This window comes from Eschrichtius robustus, chromosome 3 (genome assembly GCF_028021215.1).
Source record: "Eschrichtius robustus isolate mEscRob2 chromosome 3, mEscRob2.pri, whole genome shotgun sequence".
In the NCBI taxonomy this organism is placed as follows: domain Eukaryota; kingdom Metazoa; phylum Chordata; class Mammalia; order Artiodactyla; family Eschrichtiidae; genus Eschrichtius; species Eschrichtius robustus.
The window spans coordinates 132,280,653-132,302,758 of NC_090826.1; the positions used below are offsets into that span (position 1 = coordinate 132,280,653).

General features: G+C 46.4%; 1 protein-coding gene across 1 annotated transcript in view; it reads left to right on the forward strand.

The window, feature by feature from the left end:
* Window positions 1-22,106, forward strand: part of TNN (tenascin N) — a 59,863-nt gene that overhangs the window by 32,651 nt on the left and 5,106 nt on the right. Inside the window, exons 9-16 of the mRNA XM_068538387.1 lie at window positions 1,135-1,398; window positions 2,053-2,316; window positions 6,758-7,021; window positions 9,400-9,530; window positions 10,944-11,076; window positions 11,532-11,683; window positions 16,817-16,913; window positions 17,814-17,981. Coding sequence (XP_068394488.1) covers window positions 1,135-1,398; window positions 2,053-2,316; window positions 6,758-7,021; window positions 9,400-9,530; window positions 10,944-11,076; window positions 11,532-11,683; window positions 16,817-16,913; window positions 17,814-17,981 — 1,473 coding nt within the window. The remainder of the gene's footprint in view (window positions 1-1,134; window positions 1,399-2,052; window positions 2,317-6,757; window positions 7,022-9,399; window positions 9,531-10,943; window positions 11,077-11,531; window positions 11,684-16,816; window positions 16,914-17,813; window positions 17,982-22,106) is intronic.

Below are 22,106 nucleotides of genomic sequence, written 5' to 3' on the forward strand. Positions count from 1 at the left end.
GTTGATGATTTATTGAAGAGCATGATGGCGTTCCTTCATAATAGACTACAAGCCATCTCTTATTTCCCTTTAATTGGTTTCTTTACAAGTCAGGTCCACCTGGCAGTCTCCAAGCTACACACCTGCCATGACTGCATGGTATGTCCAGCCACTGTTCCTCTGAGTGTGTGAATCTTTTGTTCAGTATTGAGGGTCTCCTGTTGAGTTTGTGATTGGAAACAGGAAATGAAATGAAATGTCATTCATGTTAATCATAATATGTTCAAAATTCAACTTCAAAAAAGTAGACTTTATATCCACCAGAGTGAGTAGTTGTATGTGTTTTATTTACTGTAAATGAATCATTTGATAATTCTAGTTTGGAGGATAAGGGTAATTTCTATGTTATGCTCTTTTTTTTAATTGAAGTATAGTTAATTTACAATATTGTGTTATTTTCAGGTATAATTTCTAGGTTATATTCTCATTTTATTGTGAAGGAGATGTATGATTATATTTCTGTACCATGATTTAGCCAGCAAACCAGCATTACAAGTGAATCTATATATGCTAAAGGATATTAAAACTCAATTTTAATTTTGCTGAGTCGTTTAATAACATATATTGAGCATTTTCCATGGGCCCTCTTCCTTACTAGGCAGTGGGAACCCCGAGGGAGTAGAATACAGCCCTCTTCCTCTGGGAGCTTACATTTGCATCTGGCTGGTAGAATCTTCTTGTATGAAATGGGAGGTCTTCGTTGACATGATGCTAGAAACAAAATTATCAGTATTAGCTGCTTGTGAGCAGAGACCATGTCTTCTTGAACTGGACCCTGCACACTGCCTGGTCCTATGCCTTACATATAGTGGGCGTTTTTTGACATATGCTTATTAAACGAAAAAAGAAATTTGTTTTGCTAAACTCTTGGTAGAGGTAATAGTAGAGATGCTTAGATTTTGGTCTACTGTGCTTTCTCCTTGAGGAGTCAAAGTCTTTCTGGGGAGAGAAGACATATGTCCATGATGCAGTTAGAGCATGCAAGATGGAAAAACCACAAAACCTGAAAGGGTGTCACCCCAAGAAAAATGGCTGTGAGCTTCTGCACTCTGTGGCCTATAAATAGTGCATATTGATCAGCATTTTTTCTTTCAGACATTGACAGCCCCAAAAACCTGGCGACCGACCAGGTGACAGAGAACACGGCCACCATCTCCTGGGACCCGGTGCAGGCCGTGATTGACAGGTACCTGGTGCGCTACACCTCTGCTGACGGAGACTCTGGGGAGGTTCCAGTGGGGAAGGAGCAGAGCAGCACCGTCCTGACGGGCCTGAGGCCGGGCGTGGAGTACACGGTCCACGTGTGGGCCCAGAAGGGGGACCGGGAGAGCAGGAAGGCCGACACCACGGCTCCAACAGGTAATAAGAAAAAGATGGTCAATTAGAATTGAATTTTGAGGGTGTGAATTTGGGTGCACATGGTGCCAAAAGATGCGGCTTGAGTTGAGAGACTTTGCAAAGAGAATCTTAAAGATCAAAAAAGACTGAGTTCTAGTGGTGACCTCAAGTGCTGCTCTTCCCTGACAGTGACAGCTGCCAATGGGGAACCACTCAACCAACCAGAAGACAGAAGTAAAGTTGTGCAGTGGCCGTGTTTTTAGCAGACTCAGCAAAGACACTGATAGGCTCTGGTCATTGCAATGCTCGTGATAATACTTTCAGAATGATTGCTTGGGAAGTAGCCGCTGATAAAATGATAAATTAGATACCCTGAAGTCATGGCAGATGTTTAATTGATTGTTTTGATGTGCCATAATGTTGCTAAGAAGACACTGTTCCTGCCACATTTTAGGGAGCTGAAAGCCAAGAAAGCATGTCAAGTTTATAATGAGCAGTCCTTTGAGATGGAGAACCAAGGGTTACTTTCTTCCTTGACTCCCACCAAGCCCTCTGGATGGGAATACCATTGCCTTGTGCCAGAAGGGCTCTAGGAGATAAAAATCACAGTGATGGGGTGGTGGGTATCTTTTACATGGCTTCAAAGCTTAGGTTTTCCCAAACATTTTCTTAAAGAAATTGACAGCCCCCAAAACCTGGTGACCGACCGGGTGACGGAGAACACGGCCACCGTCTCCTGGGACCCGGTGCAGGCCGTCATCGACAAGTACCTGGTGCGCTACACCTCTGCTGACGGAGACTCCGGGGAGGTCCTGGTGGGGAAGGAGCAGAGCAGCACCGTCCTGACGGGCCTGAGGCCAGGCGTGGAGTACACGGTCCACGTGTGGGCCCAGAAGGGGGACCGGGAGAGCAGGAAGGCCGACACCAAGGCCCCAACAGGTAACAGGAGAGAAGAGAAAAACAAACTAGGGTTTTTACTGTAGGCTGATCTACTACTGTTGAATTATGGCACTGCTGCTTTTGTGGCCCATGACCTCAAGGACTGTGGACTATTTTAGGAGAGTTTGCTGTAAAAAAAACTCTGTTCACCTAAAGAAAGAACAAAGCACAGTAATGGGCTCAGTACTGAGCAGTTCCATGAATATCTTAAAACTGTTTTCCAAAGCCTGTGTTTTTAATCAGTTATAGGAAATCATAGGGAATAAGGTAAAGCCAATATAAAATTCTTAAAAACACTGGGTTAAAGTACTTTTTTGCGGCAATCTATTTTATTTTATTTTTTACTTAATATATGGTGCTTAGTTTAAAGGAACAAGTGTTACCCTTGGCAGCTGGAGCTCTGTGTTCATTTCAAGATGTAGCTAAATTTTAATGAACATTTCTAAGTGCCAGGCCTGGGCTACAGCAGTGAACAAAATAAATATGCTTCCTACTCTCTTGAAGTCCAGTGGGAAAGACAATCAACAAGCAAACACATTTATAAGTATAATAAGTTCTGTGAACAAGATAAACGTGGTGTAGGTGTAGAGAATAACAGGGCAAGGATGGAATGGGGGAGTAATAGTTAAGATACACATCGACAGAAACACCCAAATAACAGCGGCTTAAAGAAGAAAGAAGATTTATTTCTCTCTTGTGGAATGGTCAGAGTGTAAGGGACCAAGGCTGATAGGGGAGCTCCGTGGTACAGGAGACCTGTGCTCCTTCTGTACTGTTGCTCAGCCATTCCTAGGGAGTTGCCTGCATCTACATGGGCATCACCTATCCTCACTCCAGCCAGTGGAAAGGGGTAATGGAAAGGGAAGAGCATGACTGCACCGCACACATCACTTCTCACATTCCGCTGGCCAGATCCAAGACACAGTGCCAGACCTCAGTACAAGGGGGGCTGGGAAATGAAGTCTTTAGCTGGAGGGCCGTGTGCCCGGCTTACAGTTCTGTTCTACTATCCCACCCAACACAGTGGCCACTAGCTACATGTGGCTCTTTAAATTTTAATTAATTAACAAAAATTTAAAAATTATTTCCTCAGTCATACTAGCCACATTTCCAACTGTCAGTAGCCACATGTGACTGATTGCTACTGGATTGGGCAGTGCAGATTATGGACTGTTCCCATCGTTGCAGAGAGGTCTGTTGGACAGTGTGCTTGCAGAGGAAGGGGAGAATGTGTATTGGGGAAAAGTAGCCATTTTGGGCAGAGGGAAGAATATGTGTGATGGCCCTGAGCTGGAACAGCATGAGATGGTTGAAGAACTGAAAGGAGGCTGGTGTCGCTGGAGCATAGAGGATGGGAGAGAAAGTGGCATGAGACGATGGGGGAAGGAGGAAGGGTCAGATCATACAAGACCACACGGTGCTTCAAAGAGGGAGCGTGCTACATTTATCAGAAGAAGAGTGGCATGATGCGATATTCATTGTTAAACAGTTATTCACGCCAGAGTGAGGAGAATAAATGGAAGAGATGATAAGGGTAGGAGGGGGAAGTTTAATAAAGTCGGAGGAGAGGCGGTGATGATTTGGACAAGTGTGATGGCGGTAGGGATGAGAAAAGGGGATATCTGGGCACATATTTTGGAGGCGTAAATGACAGTATTTGTTGATGGATGAGGTGTGGGACAGGAAGAAAGTGAGGGGCCAAGTATGACCTGCGTTTCTGACTTGAGTAACATGGAAGATTGGGGCATCATCTTCTGAGTGATAAATAGGTTTGAGGAGGTACGTTAAGACTTCTAGATATTTGAGCCTGAGATACTCATGAGATTCCTTGGTTAATTGAGTGACTTATTTATTGATTCCACAAATATTTATTGAGTGTCTAATACATGCTAGGCACTGTGGTGGATATGCTGTTGTAGATACAAGTCAAGGGCTCAGAGTTGATACAGATTGGGGAGCTGTGAGCATCTGGCTGGTATTGAAAGCTGTGGACATGGGTGAGATCACCTGTAGAGAGAGAGGAAGAGAGGAAACCTTGAGCACCCTGACATTTTCAGGTTGCTGATGAAGGAGACTGAAGAGGGGGAGTTAGGGGTTAGGAGAAACCCAGGGGAGTGTGTAGTCATGAAAGCCAAGAGCCGAGAGTGTTTCAAGACAGAGGGAGTGGCCCAGCTCTGACAAATGCTGCTCAAAGGTCGAGCAACGTGAGGATGGCAAGTGTCCATAGGATTTGGCAACATCAAGTTGTTGGTGACCTAGACTAGCAGTTGTAGTGGTGTGCTGTAGAAAATGCCAAACTTCATTGAGCTGAGGAGTGAATGGGAGGTGAGGAGTGAAACTGAGATATGCAGAGGGTTCTCCTGAGAAGTCTGTCAGTTATGGGGAGCAGGGGGATGAGAGATCTAGAGCTTGTTTGTCTGGGAATAATGGTAGAGGAGGAGAGACTGATGATGCAGGTAAGAGAGGGTAGATGAAAGGGAACAAAGTTCTTGAGAAGGTGGGAGGGCTCAAAATTCAGAGGGAACAGGTCTAGGTTTTAACACAAGAAAACAGTTGGATCTCGGAGTCTTTTCATTTCGCTGGGTCTCCCTTCTCCTCCCCTTTTATACAAGAGAAGAAGCTTGAAAGATGTAACTTCTCAGCTCTCAAATTCTGTGAAACAAAATAGCTAGATACCATGGAGATAACAAAAGAGGTTGTTTCAATCGCCATTTGGGTGGCTTATCTTGTTGCTCAGGAGATTTTTATTTTCGTGGGAACTAGAAGGACAGAAAGTTTTCATGTTGATACATGTGGAGAAGATCTAATTCCTTCCAGTTTTAGTATCCAGTGGATTGTTTCCCTGGAAAATGTTTTCAATGGAACTGTATTGTTAATAAAGATAACGTGAATGATGATGGGGTGGTGGGATGTCCCCGCTTGGCTCTAAAATTCAGCCTTTTCTTTTTAAAAAGAAATTGACAGCCCCCAAAACCTGGTGACCGACCAGGTGACGGAGAACACGGCTACCGTCTCCTGGGATCCTGTGCAGGCCGTCATCTACAAGTACCTGGTGCGCTACACCTCTGCTGACGGAGACTCCGGGGAGTTTCCGGTGGGGAAGGAGCAGAGCAGCACCGTCCTGACGGGCCTGAGGCCAGGCGTGGAGTACACGGTCCACGTGTGGGCCCAGAAGGGGGACCGGGAGAGCAGGAAGGCCGACACCATGGCCCTGACAGGTAATGGAACATCTTTCTTCGGGAATGTAAGCCCTGTCCTGTTAAGCCTATGGCTGGTCATGTTTTGCTTTCCTGAACTCACACTGGCAGAGTTGATGATTTATTGAAGAGCATGATGGCGTTCCTTCATAATAGACTACAGGCCATCTCTTATTTCCCTTTAATTGGTTTCTTTACAAGTCAGGTCCACCTGGCAGTCTCCAAGCTACACGCCTGCCATGACTGCATGGTATGTCCAGCCACTGTTCCTCTGAGTGTGTGAATCTTTTGTTCAGTACTGAGGGTCTCCTGTTGAGTTTGTGATTGGAAACAGGAAATGAAATGAAATGTCATTCATGTTAATCATAATATGTTCAAAATTCAACTTCAAAAAAGTAGACTTTATATCCACCAGAGTGAGTAGTTGTATGTGGTTTATTTACTGTAAATGAATCATATGATAATTCTAGTTTGGAGGATAAGGGTAATTTCTATGTTATGCTCTTTTTTTTAATCGAAGTATAGTTGATTTACAATATTGTGTTATTTTCAGGTATAATTTCTAGGTTATATTCTCATTTTATTGTGAAGGAGATGTATGATTATATTTCTGTACCATGATTTAGCCAGCAAACCAGCATTACAAGTGAATCTATATATGCTAAAGGATATTAAAACTCGATTTTAAGTTTGCTGAGTCGTTTAATAACATATATTGAGCATTTTCCATGGGCCCTCTTCCTTACTAGGCAGTAGGAACCCCGAGGGAGTAGAATACAGCCCTCTTCCTCTGGGAGCTTACATTTGCATCTGGCTGGTAGAATCTTCTTGTATGAAATGGGAGGTCTTCGTTGACATGATGCTAGAAACAAAATTATCAGTATTAGCTGCTTGTGAGCAGAGACCATGTCTTCTTGAACTGGACCCTGCACACTGCCTGGTCCCATGCCTTACATATAGTGGGCATTTTGACATATGCTTATTAAACGAAAAAAGAAATTTGTTTTGCTAAACTCTTGGTAGAGGTAATAGTAGAGATGCTTAGATTTTGGTCTACTGTGCTTTCTCCTTGAGGAGTCAAAGTCTTTCTGGGGAGAGAAGACATATGTCCATGATGCAGTTAGAGCATGCAAGATGGAAAAACCACAAAACCTGAAAGGGTGTCACCCCAAGAAAAATGGCTGTGAGCTTCTGCACTCTGTGGCCTATAAATAGTGCATATTGATCAGCATTTTTCCTTTCAGACATTGACAGCCCCAAAAACCTGGCGACCGACCAGGTGACAGAGAACACGGCCACCATCTCCTGGGACCCGGTGCAGGCCGTGATTGACAGGTACCTGGTGCGCTACACCTCTGCTGACGGAGACTCCGGGGAGGTTCCGGTGGGCAAGGAGGAGAGCAGTACCATCCTGACGGGCCTGAGGCCGGGCGTGGAGTACACGGTCCACGTGTGGGCCCAGAAGGGGGACCGGGAGAGCAGGAAGGCCGACACCATGGCCCCGACAGGTACTGTCAGGGACGACGGGGACATCAAACTCTTCATACCTATCAGGAAACAGTCTTCCTCCACTTCGGCTGGGGAGGGGAGCCGGGAACACAGTGTTTCACCTGTGGGCATTCTTCAAAGTGCTTCCCTTTTCACCTTTTTAAAGTAATGTATGTTGACAGGACAGTTCAGATGAAGATGAAAGAGTGTAGAAGAAGTGGTGTGAAAGTAAGACTGTGTGATTCTTCAAGATGGCTGTGCAAAAGGTAGCCTCCCTTCCTACCCCCCTCACCCAGGCCAGCTCCCAGGCTCTCTGCCCTGGCTGTGAGAACCCGGCTGGGCCTCAGTTTAGGGAGGAGGGAGGCAAGGAGCCTCTTCTGCTTCCATCTCCAGACTGGTGGCAGTGGTGGAGCGTCTTCTTCCCCTAACTACAGTTGGCGACCAAAGGGGCCTGGACTGCTTGTCTTTTCTCTGCGTGATGAGGCCCTGGGTGTCGCCGAGCATCACGGCGATCAGGCCTCAGAGGGACCTGACGGGATCACTGAGCCCACCCTGACGTCCGTGGGCCTCTTTAGACAGTCTGGGCAAGGCCTGGGCAGTCCCCTGTGTGGCCGAGTACGCCATGCGTGGCCACTGGCATTAGAGGTGCCTTGATTCCTTTATTATTTTTGTTAGTTGCGATGAACAGAAGTTTTTAATCAAAGAAGTAATACATGCTTATAGTAAAATTTTTCAAACTAAACAAAGGTATGTAGAAAGAAAAACTCTTTTCCACAACCCAGTGCTGCTCTCCCGAGGCAACCAGCACCTTCCTCCTTCCTTCTCCCCTACCCTTCCCTCCCTTCCTCCTTCCCCTCTCTCTCTGTCTTCCTGTCTCTTCTTCTTTCCTTTATTCCTTCCTTCCACTCTTCCTTCTTTATCTTCTCTTTGCTTCACTTTCCCCATTTTTAAAGACAAAAATATTTCCTCTTTCTACTTTGTAGAAATGTGGAAATAACTAAGACGACATCTGAAGTTCATAACCCAGGGATGGGTGGGCAGTCAAAGAGGTGGCAGAAGCCAACCTGAGATATTTAAATAGTTAAGGTTTTGCTTTGATTTTGAAAGCAGGAAATTCAGTTTTTCCGTGTGATGGATGGAAGAAAATCCATACCAGATATTATGTTTTAGAAAGTCACACTAAGCTGATGTTACAGAAACTCAAAATTTGTCAAAACATCCTAATTCAAAGCAACAGCTGCCTGATTTCTATTAAAATACTGCAATTCAGTTCTCGGCTGAAATGCTACTGGGTAGAAAATAGCTTGGAGACATCTTTTTTGGAAACTTCTAAATTAAAATCACCTCCTATTATAATGATTTTTCAAAATGGAAATTTCCATTCATATCTTGTTTGGTTAAAAAAATGAGTTGTCTGACCAATTATTGTGGTGTTGACTAGAATTTTTGCTGAGATTTAGTTTTCCTGGTCTACAGTGCACACACGCACCCACACTTTCCCTCTGGTGTTTGAATGGGAAAGTGCATAGGAACCAGAAGAAATCTCTGCTTTTCCTACATCTCTACTACCCTTTCTTCCTTTCTCTCCTCCTTTATACAAGCACCTCCCCTGCTTCCCCATTCTGTACAGGGTATGCATCTTAGACTGCATACTTAGTTATATAAGACATAGAACTTTATATTTCTTTTTTCTTTTTTGGCTATGCCACCATGGGGCTTGTGGGATCTTAGTTCCCTGACCAGGGATCAAACCTGGGACCCCTGCTGTGGAAGCGTGGAGTTCTAACCACTGGACTGCCAGGGAATTCCCCAAACTTTATATTTCTATACCAACTTAATTTCCATCATAAGCTCCCATTCTGATTGTTAGTTGGAAATCTCAGGAAATTTAGGGTCACGCTCCTTCCCCAGGGCTGTCTGTAAGGTCTTCGGTGGTTTTCCAAGGCCAGGGAGTCCCATCCAGTATTTCGGTCATCCTTCTGGGTAGCTGTTTGCTGAGTGCCTCTGGTGTCTGTGTGCAGGGACCTTCTAGATCTGCCTTCCCTCATCCTTCCTTGCCACTTTGGGAGTGCTGCCATCTCAGGGAATCTGTCTGCTGATCGAGATTGCTCATACCCACTGCTCTCTGGAGATCTCCTGGGGAAGTGGGAGCCCAGGTTCACTCCCTCTGGGACTCACCCAACTCCCTGCTCCTCAATCCTCTTGTCCTCGATGGGTTTATACTTTTAGAAACACAGATCCTAAAGGCCTTGTGGCAAGGAAGAATGGAGCCTGCTACCTGCTTGATGGGAGGAAGAAAAATGAGAGGATATGTAGGGAGAAAACATAAGCCAACACCTCAAAAATTACCTTTTCTCATTACCTTAGTAATAATAACTACTTGGTGTTTTATATACAGACATTGACCCTCCCCAAAACCTTCATCCGTCTGCTGTAACACAGTCTGGTGGGGTATTGACCTGGACACCCCCCTCTGCTCAGATCGATGGCTATATTCTGACCTACCAATTCCCAGATGGCACTGTCAAGGTACTGGATGTTCCTTGTCTTTTCTCTTCTGCCCCTGCCCAGCCTCCCTATGAAGCAACTCACTTGGGCCAACCAGCTTGACAGTTGGTCCCATGGCAACCTGCTGATGAACGCGTTGATCCTTATTGATCACCATCTATGTGCAAGGGACAATGCTAAACTTGGTCATTTGTGAACAGTTTATGTGTGGTCTCATTTTTTTAAAATAAATTTATTTATTTATTTATTTATTTATGGCTGCATTGGGTCTTTGTTGCTGTGCGTGGGCTTTTCTCTAGTTGTGGCGAGTGGGGGCTACTCTTTGTTGCGGTGCACGGGCTTCTCATTGCAGTGTCTTCTCTTGTTGTGGAGCACGGGCTCTAGGTGTGCGGTCTTCAGTAGTTGTGGCTTGCGGGCTCTAGAGCGCAGGCTCAGTAGTTGTGGCGCATGGGCTTAGTCGCTCTGCGGCATGTGGGATCTTCGTGAACCAGGGCTCGAACCCGCATTGGCAGGTGGATTCTTAACCACTGCGCCACCAGGGAAGTCCCGTGTGGTCTCATTTTATAGGACTAAGCTTTGTGCCTGCTCCTTCCTAGCTGACCATCACATATCTGCTGGCCACACAATCTGCTCCATGTTATTTTGTTTAATGTCTGTCTTCCCCAATAAATGTTAGCACCCTGAGGACAGGGAATTTTTGTCTGTTTTGACTATCCTTGTATCTAAAGTGCTTGGAACTTAGCACATGGTTGGTGTTCAATAAATATTTATTGAATGAATTGATTAACCCTTATTTCAAGAATTATACCTTCCGTCTGGAATCTGAAGGCCAGAACATTTTCGTAACTTGTCCAAGTGGAAAGTTATTATTCTCTCTCCTTCACAAGGAAAAAAGAAGGGAGGAAGGAGAAAAGCAAGGGCCCTTTGATTTATTCATTATCTCAGTTAATGCTTCTGACAGTCCTGCCAGGAAAGTTCACCCTATGTTTATGGAGGGAGTAAAGCAGTTTCAGAAGAAAGGTTATTGAAAAACCAACCATCTCCCTGCCTCACAGATAACCATAGCCCGCTTCACCTTCCCCATTAACTTCTCAGCCTGGTGTTGCCAGCCTCTTGCTTCCAGTGGTGGCTGAGGTTGGTGCCCCAGCATGTATTTGGGGGGCAGAGGTCGCCAGGACACCTAGCAGGTGCTCCCCCAGTGGCAGTGCCAGGTGCTGGTTCCCAGCTAGAGCTCCCAGAAGTGCTGAATCTCCATGGCACAGCCCTTCAGAGAAGCAGCTGGAACCTACTTGGATTCTGGTTTGCCAATGAGCCCTCAAAGAGACAAAACTCTACCCTCCCAGGGAGCTTCTGTCATTAGCACCAGGGAATGCTGTTGACACCTAGGGTGCTGGGGGTGATAAATGAATGTCTACTGTCTCCTTTGTTTGGTAGGAGGTGCAGCTTGGAAGAGGGGACCAGAGGTTTGAGTTGCAAGGCCTTGAGCAGGGTGTCACCCTCCCTGTCTCCTTGGTTGCCTTTAAGGGTGATCGCCGGAGCAGGAGTGTATCCACCACCCTTTCCACAGGTAACGTGAGCTCGTGCACTCTGAATAAGAATGCAGTGGAGGACAAGCATTGAAGAGGCCAGAAGAGGTGTCCAAGGAAGAGCAAGTGGCTACACGATTCTGGATTTCTCTAGACAGGGGGAAATGGAAGTGGGTCATGAGTTCAAAAGAAATCCATCCCATGGTAGAGAGATGAAGGAGGGGAGTGAAATAGAGTGTTATTTGGTGAGAGGGGAGTTGGGTCGGAGGAGGAGGAAATGATGTGAACTTGACCTTATTTCTAATACATTTGGAGGGTTTGAGGAGATCAGAATGAGTGAGAAAGAAAAGATGTGAGTGAAGAGTTGGAAGAAGCAAAGTAGTAGGAGGTTCCAAAATAATTTCTAAACATAATAATGTTAAAATAGGGGACAAGCCCCACTCCCCTCCTCCCTTGCCCTTCTCCTAACGACACTGTCCCTCTGCTTGGCTCCTAGTTGGTGCCCGTTTTCCACACCCTTCGGACTGCAGTCAAGTTCAGCAGAATAGCAACGTCGCCAGTGGTCTCTACACCATCTACCTGCACGGGGATGCCAGTTGGCCCCTGCAGGTGTACTGTGACATGGACACGGATGGAGGCGGCTGGATCGTGAGTCACACAGAGCCCTGGGCAGTGTCTCGTTTCTCGGGCCAGGAAGCTCTATTTCTTCTTCATACATGGGAGGGAGGAGCTTTGGTGGCTTGCCGCTGTTTTTAAAGAGATCCCACCCCACTGGAAGAATAGAGCCTGAAGTACTTCACTCCTGGGATAGAGCAGGCTTTGTAAACTAAGGCTGATGATTGGGAAGGCTTGTGGGTTTGTCACTGTCTACTAATGCCCTTTACACATGTGTTACCTACATTTTACTCTGTGCAAAGCACTCTCGTAAACATGACCCTCACACATAAGCTATAGAGTAAGTGAGAGAGATTATTGTTCATATTTTATAGATAGGTAAATTGAAGCCCAAAAGGAGAAGTGGCTTGGCTAAGTCACATGAGTTAATAACAAAGTTGGGACCAGATTTTAGGACTCCAGCCTCCTGGATCATTGGTCTTCCCAATGGGTCATCTCAGGCCATCCAAGATGGAAACACATGGCCTCTTTGCGGGCTCAGTCCTCTGAATTGGAGCCGTTGTCCAAGTTCTGTATCCTGGCTCCACAGTACAGAAGCAAGGCCTTTGGAACTTTGATACGAAAGGCTAAAACCTGAGAGAAGGAAACTTGGCAGTGTTCTGACTGTCCCTCTTCTGTGTGGAGGTTTTACTCTCTGTGGGCCATTAAACCACATGGTACCTTCTTTGATTGCATCTGCCTGATCCAATTATGTGATGGCTGCTTTTGAGAGTTTCAATCTGATCTTTCCATCTTCCCCGCCCCCTTCTTCCTGTACCCGAACAGAGAGAGGCTCTCACTGCTCCAAACCAGCCTGCAGTCTTACCCACTGTGCTTCCACCACTCACTGTGGGGAGGAGAAAGCATGATCTCACAGAGCTCCAACTATGTTCATTTACACATTCGCTCAGGGGCCTGCAAAACCAAAGACACTTGAGCAGCCATGGATAAAATGATACCATCTAATAAGCAGCAAAGAAGAAAACTTATTATCCACACAGCTGCATCTGATAGCTGAAACACAGTAATGGGATTGGATGGGGGAAATTCCTGATTGATTTATAAAAATAATGGAACAGAATGTAACATGGGAGGCCTTCCACCTGACCAGGCTCACAAGGCTGTACCTGCTGCTTCTCATTAGCACCATTGTAATTCTAAGCATTCTGTCCCTTCAGGCTTGAAGCCAGTTCCCTGCCTTTGTGCCCACAGATGCCCATTGGCAGGATGTTTGTACTGTCCAGTGTGACCTTTTTGAAAGCCAGCCTCGCACAGGGCAGGACATGTGTGTCTAGGGCAACCTTTTGAAAGAGATCTGCTAGTCTGTCTGCCTGGGAGTACCCATGATTTTCCCACAAATATTTATTGAGTGCGTACTATGTGTCAAGTACTGTTTTACATACTCAAGAACCAGCAGTGAACCAAACAGACAAAAATCCCTGACCTCAAGGATCTTGCCTTCTACATCTTGCCCATGCAAGTGACCTTTACCGGAACACAGACGTCAGTTCCAGAAATAACAAAATCACTCGGAGTTCTAACCAATGCCAGTCCCCCACCCCCTCCCAAGTCTTGTTTTCTCACCCAGACTCCTGAAGATAATACATGAACTGAAATTCTATAGGGTTCTCCTCAAAGCTACCACACTCCAGAAAATATATGGAGTCCTGAAAACTTCTCTACCAAATCTTTTACTCACGGTTTCCATGTTTTGGGGGGTTCAGGAGTCTGCTGTCATTGAAAGATGATCATCATATGAATACATTGCTCTTATAAATTGAGCTTCTCAAATCCCTTTAAGGAGATTCTTCTCCATTCCATGCAGCAGAAACCCAATTTGATTAACAGGCCAGAACTCTGCCGTGAGGTAACTGAGGCTATGGGTGGGAGGCTGGAATGAAGACTATCAGGGAACACTTAAGCGTCTCAAATATTTCCATCTTTGTTTTCCATCCTGCAAGTCCTAAGGACTACATGAGAGGCTCTTTCCACAGGCATTTAAATGAGATTTTCAGTTTTTCCTCTTGGTTTAGTCATTCAGGACTGTGAGTAAGTTCTAGAGTGCAGTGAAGCTCTGTTGTGTAGAACCAGACAGAAAGAGATTTTTTTCTCCTTTGAGACTTACTCGCTAAGGGGCTTTTGTTACCCCAGATAGTTCATTGCAAGGTATTTTCACCTCATAGAAGGGAATAGACTAGATTCTGATTGAGTCAGTTAAGGCTGACTGATCGAGATGTACAAATGATCCCCTGGGTCAGTTCATTTGGAATCTGATGTCATAAAACGCAAGCTAACATTTATTGAGATATAATAGTCACTTATTATATCTGTCTGTGCCAGACTCTGGCCTCTATACTTTATGATTTATCATGATTGATGACCTTGCTGAAGCCTTGATTTAAGAGAATGGCAAATGGGCTATTAACATTCTTGATCTAATAGTTTAGAGAAGTGAGGCTTGTCAAGGTTAACTAACTTGCCCAAGGACACCGCTAGTAAGTAGAGAGCTGGGTCTAAATAGTGACACCAAGAGCATCAGAACCATTTTTTTGGAGTTTCCCTAGCCAAGCTGAAGCATTAGTAAAACAAAGAAAAAAACAAGTAAAAAAATGCTTGGGCACTATGTTCATTGATTAGAGATAGAGACCAAATGCCTTTGTAAAGCCTGTGTCCTAGGAGGACAGGATCAGATTTGAGCCTGACCTTATAGTGTAACTAATTATATCAGTGGGAACGGAATTTGATGCAAGGTGTGTGGAACCAAACATTGGTGCCCATGTCTGCCCTAGGATTCCACTGTCGGTGGTACAGGAGTAGTCCCAGGTGCCGTGCTAGGAAATTAACAGTTAGCCTCAGGATCTTACGACATGCTTTTTGAACAACAGGGTCTGTAGAGCTGGTTTTCTCAGACTTTCTCATGGAAAGATGAGGAGGCAGTGTTTTATCTCTGCATCAGCCACTGAATAGTTAGCTGTGTGACTCTGGCTGTTTGCTTTTCGGAACTTTCACATCTGTAAAATGGCATTGTATATTCTTGCCCTGGACTCAGCCCTTAACAAATGCTCAACAAGTGATTGTTACACGAGTGAATAAATGAAAAAAGAAACAAAGGAAGCCAGAAAAGGAAGGGGACGTCTCTAAAAGACGGAAACGTGAAAAGATGGGAAAGGGAACAGCAGTGTTAGTGCAGTGGGTCGTTGTTCGCCACGACCATCCCTAAGTTCTGCTCAGAGGCTCTGTATCCTTTTCACGCGTCCTGTCTCATGAGTCCTCCCAGCACCTCTGAGGTAGACACCTCCTTCCCGCTTCTAACCTGTTGGGCAACAAACTGACTGAGGCTCAGGAATAGAAATGATGGACTCGCCAACCCCCTGCCAGGACTCCCACCCACTGCCGCCTTCGTTCAGTGCCTCCTGGGCCAGAAGACAGGGATTGGTGCTTCAGGAGCTGGCCGTGAGCTCCCACTTGGACCTCTGGGCATTGTTGTGGGCAAGCTGCTCTCTCCTCCCTCCCCGTCTCTTCCCAGAGAAAAGTGTCAAGAATGCTCAAGTATCAGGAGGTTTACCTCATCAGATTCAAGATAAAGTGCTTGACTTCAAGGCACTGTGGTGTGAAGCATGGTGGAAAGGAGGGGGATTGGATTTTGTGTTGGGCGTCTGCTTTTGAATGAACATGAAAGAAAGTAGGCGGAGAGGAAGATGCCACTCCAGCCTTGGGGAGTTCCCGACTCATTTGTGACGTCAGCTAGGATGGTGTCTAGCGTGGCTCTCAAGGCCAGGAGGACTTAGCATACATAGGTGTGTTTAGCTTTTAGGTACTTTTTAGGTTTACTTCATAGAAAAGAATCCAATGTACCCTGACTGGAACTGCCTCCCTTCCTCAAATCGAGGAAGTTTTGGAAAGAAAGCAGCCTGTACTCTCATGAAACAGTCCCACCTCCGTTTCCACATCGTCCCTTCTCACTCACTCTTCAGCCTGGTCCGGTTTGCCTTCCGCTCTTGTCGCTCACTAGCACAGCCTTTGCTCAAGTCACTGGCGATTCCGTGTCACCAGATTCTGTGGACAGTTTGGACCTCATGCTCCCTGACTTCTCACCAGCATTTGACACTATTGGGCACACCTTTCTCCAGCGGCCTTTCTGATTCCACATTTGCCCAGTGGTCCTTCACATCACTAGTGGCTCCTCTTTCTCCTTAATGCACTTACCCTGCTGTGTGTGGCTTTTATATCTTGGGGTCTGCAAGGCTTCATTCTAGGCCACTTTCTCTTTCCAGTTCCTGTTTTCTTCCCGGGTGGTCTCATCCTTCCAGTGGCTTCATCTTCCTCTCTATGTCCTGGTGGCTTTCCATGTTCGTTAGGATGGAATGGGCTATGCTGCAGTAGCAAACCAACCCCAAATTTCGATTACTTAACCCATAAAAGGTTTTTTATCACGTGTGCGAAGTCACTTCTAAGCGGTGACTCAGGAATTCAGGCTGATTACAGCCTGTGGCCCTGCCCTGTCATCATGTGGCCTTCACCGTGGCACCGTGGCCCAGGGCAATGGAAGAGAGAGTGTGGAAACCCCCAGCCCATAAGCTGTGCTCCCGCTTACAGGCCTGTGGTTGGAACAAGTCATATGGTTCCAGCGTAACTGCAAGAAAGGCTGAAAAAGAAAGTCTCCCTGTGTTCCGGGGGTGAGGAGAGTGAAAGGGGGCTTGCTGAGCACCCAGCACCATCTCAGATACACAGTCACCTTCTAAGTCCAGCCTGGCTCTCTCCTGAGAACTCCAGCCCTTACATTCAGTGGTTCCTATGGCATCTTCGTTCACCAGGATACCTCAGAAGTCACTCACACTTACCAGGTCCCCAGATGAGCTCTGCTGCACTCACGGAAACTGTCCTCTCTCACAGCCCCTTTCCCGGCGATCGGCTGAGTGAATTGCCCTCAGCGCTGCGAGCCCAAACCACGAGAGGCGGTCTGGACATCCTCCTGTCTCTCAGCTCCACTTCCAGTCGATCGCCACATCTGTCAGTTTTACCTTCTGTCCCCTCTGCCCGTCCTCAGGGCAGCCCCCGTCCACGGTGCTGTCACTCAGCCGCGTCTGTTCAGGTGTGTCAGAGGGAAACGTCCATCTCCCTCTTCAGGTCTTCCAGAGGCGGAACACGGGGCAGCTGGATTTCTTCAAGCGCTGGCGGACCTACGTGGAAGGCTTCGGGGACCCCATGAGGGAGTTCTGGCTTGGTATGACCTTTGAGCATCCATAAAGGCTGAGGTGCAAAGGGGAGAGTCCCCCCTGAAAAGCTGGTCAGGCAGCTTGAGGAAGCTCACCACGTTCAGGCAGAGCTCCAAGCGACAGGGACTCTCTGAGGAACCTGCTGACCAGGGCGTTGGTGTGGCCGTGTCACTGGGAAGGTTCTCATGTGCTCTGGGCGTGTGAGAGGGTGGGACTGTCACAGGTGGGTGGGCTTTGTGCTACATCTAAGGCCCGCACAATCTGCCTGCAGCCTGAACCTTTCAGAAACCACACGAGGAGAAAAATAGTTGATTGATCGGGACTCTGGGCTCTCACTGGGAGGTCCTATGAGTCCCTGAAATTCTAGTAATGCCAGTCGTTATGGCATTGTTTTTTCCCTTTTACGTCTGCTCTATCCTGGAGCAGATGTTCGTAGAGAATGAAATAGCCAAAAGCATCAACTGGGAAATGAAGAATTAAAAAAATCATAATCTGGATACTCAGCGTCTGATAGAGTAGATGATGTTTGTGGTTTGCTTGGTACAAAAATCCCTTCGGTGACCTTAGAGTCAGTAGGTGATCTCCTCTCCCACTTGGTGAGATAAGCGGATGATAGCTAGAACAGCTTCTGCTTGAGAGAGAAGGAGTCAGTGGGGGCAGATTCATCCCACGATTAACCCCTCCGCTCCCTCCCAGAGGATGTGGCTTCCACACTCAGAAACATGACTGTGCCAAAGACATAATGGGATGAGAAAATGAGCCCCCCAGAAGAGGTGGTGTAGGGAAGGCCCCCATTAGCAGAGGAGGTAAAGGCTAGGGCAGCTTTGCGGGCTGAAAGTCTCTGATGCCACTGGCGGGTGCTCACACACCGGTTGATTGGTTACCGGAATTCCATTCCTGACTCTTAGGACTCGACAAGCTACACAACCTCACCACAGGCACGCCTACCCGCTATGAGGTGAGAGTGGACTTACAGACTGCCAGCGAGTCTGCCTATGCCATATATGACTCCTTCCAAGTAGCCTCCAGCAAGGAGCGGTACAGGCTGACGGTTGGGAAATACAGAGGCACAGCAGGTAAGACAAAACGTGTCCTTCCTGCTGGGGTCTCCTGCTCTGTGTGTCTGAGGATTGGTCGGCCACCTGCCATGGGTCTCGGGGGGTTAGAATATTGTTCTGTGAAGGTGAATTGTCCTCACTGACAAGTGAGGCCCTGCTCCCTGCAGGGGATTAAACAGAATCATTGAAGCAGTCTTCGACTATCATAAAATTGGAACTTCTGTACATTACACACTGATCCCCCACCAGTAAAATCCCTCCTCTTGTACTCCCCCAATTCGGGCTGTTGTACATTAGCTGATGCACCCACGTTCTGAGAGATTTTGTGGTGTCTGCCCACCACTCATTCGGCTTCAGCAGTGTGACCGCCGTTCTTGCATAGCAGTATGTGTGCGTGCATTATTTAAATATTTTGTGGCACTTTGCCATAAGTAAAGACAGAAGAATGAAAGTGCTGATTCAAACAATAAGAAGTATAGGTCTCATTAACGCCACACAACTGTGACAACACAGAAATGAGCAGTTCAGCTGAAAGTAGGGGAATGTTAGCTGCTCACTGGATTTAAGCCAGTTGATGGTGTGTTCAGTTGTGAAGGAAAAGAACAAAATTAAGCAGCGTGACAGAAATACTGGAATTATATCCCTGAGTATTTTCTTTAAGAGGCAAGGTGTGGTTATTGTTTTACTAGTATACTTTAAACCTGTATTTATGGTCTTTAAACCCTAACAGGTAAGTCTGGTGTTTGACTTAGCATGTTTTTGACTTTGGTGGAACTATGTAGGAATGTGTTATGAGCCAAATCGACTGACTGTGTAAGACGTGGTCTCTCCCCTTAGACGCACATGTAAATAGATAAATAATAATGTAAGGCAACTTCTGCAAAGAGTCAAATAAGTGGTAAGGAGAATAGAGAGCTACAGGAGTGTGGAGAGGTGGGTACATTGAGGACCGAAGGGATTGCCAGAAGCTCCCTGCGGGACAGTGGGCTGGAGTTGGGTCTGAAAGGCTAGAACTTTCAGATAGGAGGAAAGGGGGTGGGGGGCTCTCCAGGCCTGGGGGAGTCCAGGGGTGAGCAAAGGCTGAGCAGACACAAGGAAATTGGGGTGTACCCTTGAAGCCTGCAGACGTTCTCAAAAGTGTCTACTTGAGAACGCCCTGATGGTGGAGGGCTGTGAACAGACACCCCTGAGTGTCCGGGGCCATGACTGGAACTGGCCAACTACTGATGCAAAATTTCTTTCAGGTCTTGTAATTTAATTTTTTTAAAAAATCACATGAATTTTGCACTTGCTCTTGTTTCCCAGTGCTTAGTGTGGAGCCTGGCACAGAGTAGGTGAGTTTGAAAGATGATCCTGCTAGTACGACCTTTCTAGATAATCTATGGGTGTTTTATATTGTAAAGAATAGAATCTGAGGCCCAAAATAGCTTTCAGAGGGTCAGTGAAGAGGTGAGTTTGGTGACATGGTAACATGCGAGGAGACAAAGCGGGAGGGGTAGGAACCTACCAGAGTATGAGGAGTTTGGGCGACAGACACGGGGTACATTTCAAGGGTCCCGAGTAGGGGTTGGGGGTGGGAGGAAGTGTGCAAAGAATTGATTCAGGGAAAAACAGTCTTTGGGAGAAAAGCCACTGCAGCTAGAAGAGTCTGTACTGCTTTGGGTGCTGTCCCTTCTTTCCTTGCTGGTCCTGGTCTCCATAGGCTGGAAAAAGGCTGGCAACCGTTTTACATTGTACAAAGTATAATATAAAACACGAGGGCTTCCCTGGTGGCACAGTGGTTAAGAATCTGCCTGCCAATGCAGGGGACACGGGTTCGAGCCCTGGTCTGGGAAGATCCCATATGCCACGGAGCAACTAAGCCCGTGAGCCACAACTACTGAGCCTGCGTGTCTGGAGCCTGTGATCCGCAACGGGAGAGGCCGCAACAGTGAGAGGCCCGCGCACCGCGATTAAGAGTGGCCCCCACTCGCCGCAACTGGAGAAAGCCCTCGCACAGAAACGAAGACCCAACACAGCCAAAAATAAAAATTAATTAATTAAAAAAAATATATAAAACACGAAAGTCAGGCATAGAACAAAGCCAGTTAAAATGCAATTAGGAAACACGGATGGACATTCAGATGATTATAAGCATATTAATCGAATGAGGGGGATTTAATTTAAAGATGCCCTCTTGTAGGACTAAGCACGCTGCCTCCCCTCCCCCTCCCCCCAGCTGTAGCTAAGATCAGGTCGCATTGGCTCTCCCAGCCAGTAGGTGGAAGGGGTGTGAATGTTACCATCTCCCTTAGACTTGTCAGTGAAATAAAGTAATCAATAGTTGATCTAAGAAAGAAATGGAAATTCTTATTCAAGCCAACCTGAGGATTTTAAGCAGGGAGGCAGTCTTTCAGAAAGCTCTGAGGACTGTTCTACCTGTTAGAGGTCAAAGCACAGTTATATAAGTTTTTGAGACAAAGGGTTATATGTCAAATGATGTATTGTTGACAGTTTAGACAATCCAGATCTACATGTACAAAGTAGTGGGTCATGGGTCATGATGGCCCCTTGATGAGATTAAGAGGGAGTGTCATCTCCTAAGGAAGTCTGGTTAACCCAGATGCATGGTACACACTAAAGGGGAGGGAAGAAGCCCAAATGGGCAAAGAAAAATTTTATTTAAAAATTTTTATTGTCTTGCCATAAAATATGAACTTTATTTCATCAGACCCCTCGGGCCTCCTCCTGCTCACATGGCAAATATCTGGTCATCCCTTTTCTTCCCAATACCATTCAGTCTTGACCATCGTGATCAGTCAGCCTTCCTTTCTCAGGCTGAAGAATCCCAGTCTTCAGAGACTCCATTCATGGAACCTTCTGCAGACAAGATACGGGGTTGAGCTGTTTCCCTTTGGCACCTGTGCCCACATCTCTCCCTGAAACCCACTGCCCTCATGGGACTTATGCTGGGGACCTCACTCAGGACTGCCCTCCCAGGCTACCCAATCCCCTTCCCTCTATTATTCAAATGTACCTTTTCTGAGGCCTGTCTTAATCCAGTAAATGAACTGATGCTAATGAGAAAAATGAGTGAAAAGGAGTCAACATATTTGTGAATTACTGTGATTCTCCTCCCAGGGACTCTATTTGCATTTTAACCGTGATTAGGGTATAATTCCCATTCTAAGGTTGTTCAGGCCAACGGTGCTGGTCAGTGGAGGATGTGTTTTTTAATAGGAAGCCTTGAGAGACTTTGAACTCATGCAACATTTAGACAACAGTCTAGTCTTCCCCTGTGTACTATCATTCTTATTTTTACATTCGGAATTACAGTGGCGGGGTTAGTGGAGTTTTAGCTTTCCTTATATGTGCTGATTGGTCCCCTAGGAGGATTTGGAAAGTTAGGAAGCTTCTGGGTACTCATGTCCTAGATGATGAGGTACTTTTTAGAGGGCATGGCATTCAAATAGAAAGTGAACATTCTGATATCTCCAGGCATGTGCCAGCTCTCCCCAGCTTTTAACCCTGTTATAGCTCTTTTTGGAACTAGAGGTGTACAGCTCTGGTGGGAAGGTGAGGTTTCAGACTCTTCCCCTACTCAGACTGTCCAGGTGGGCCCTCAACTTTTGCTTCCACTGAAGTTAAATCAGAAAGCCCATAATTCCTCCCCAAAGGAAACTCCAGCAAGGTAAGGCCATGTCAATTGACTTTCTGATTCTGAACCTTGGAGTGAGACAGGTAGGACAGTCTATGAACTCTACCTTCAAGAGGCTGCTATTCATCCATTTGGAGATTATAATGAAAACATAAATAGCTAGACATTCGGGGTGGTGCAGAAGACCTTCTGTGGGCTAACCAATCATTTGCAGCTGATTTCAAGTCCCACTTGCCGGAGACTCAGAGTTGCTCAAGCAGGGATGGCCCACCCCCTGGGGGCACTTAGAAATGTGCTGGTAGACTGAGGAACTCTACCAGCATTCAGTGGGCTGGGGCCAGGGATGCCAAATACCCACAGTGAAGGATTGTTCCACCCCAAATGCCAGTGCCTTCCTAGCTTTGAAGCGGATTTTTAAGTACTGGCACTTAGAAAGAAAACATTGTTGAACACATGGACAAAAGAGAAAGCTAGCGATGGTACATATCACTCTTTCATTGGCCAAT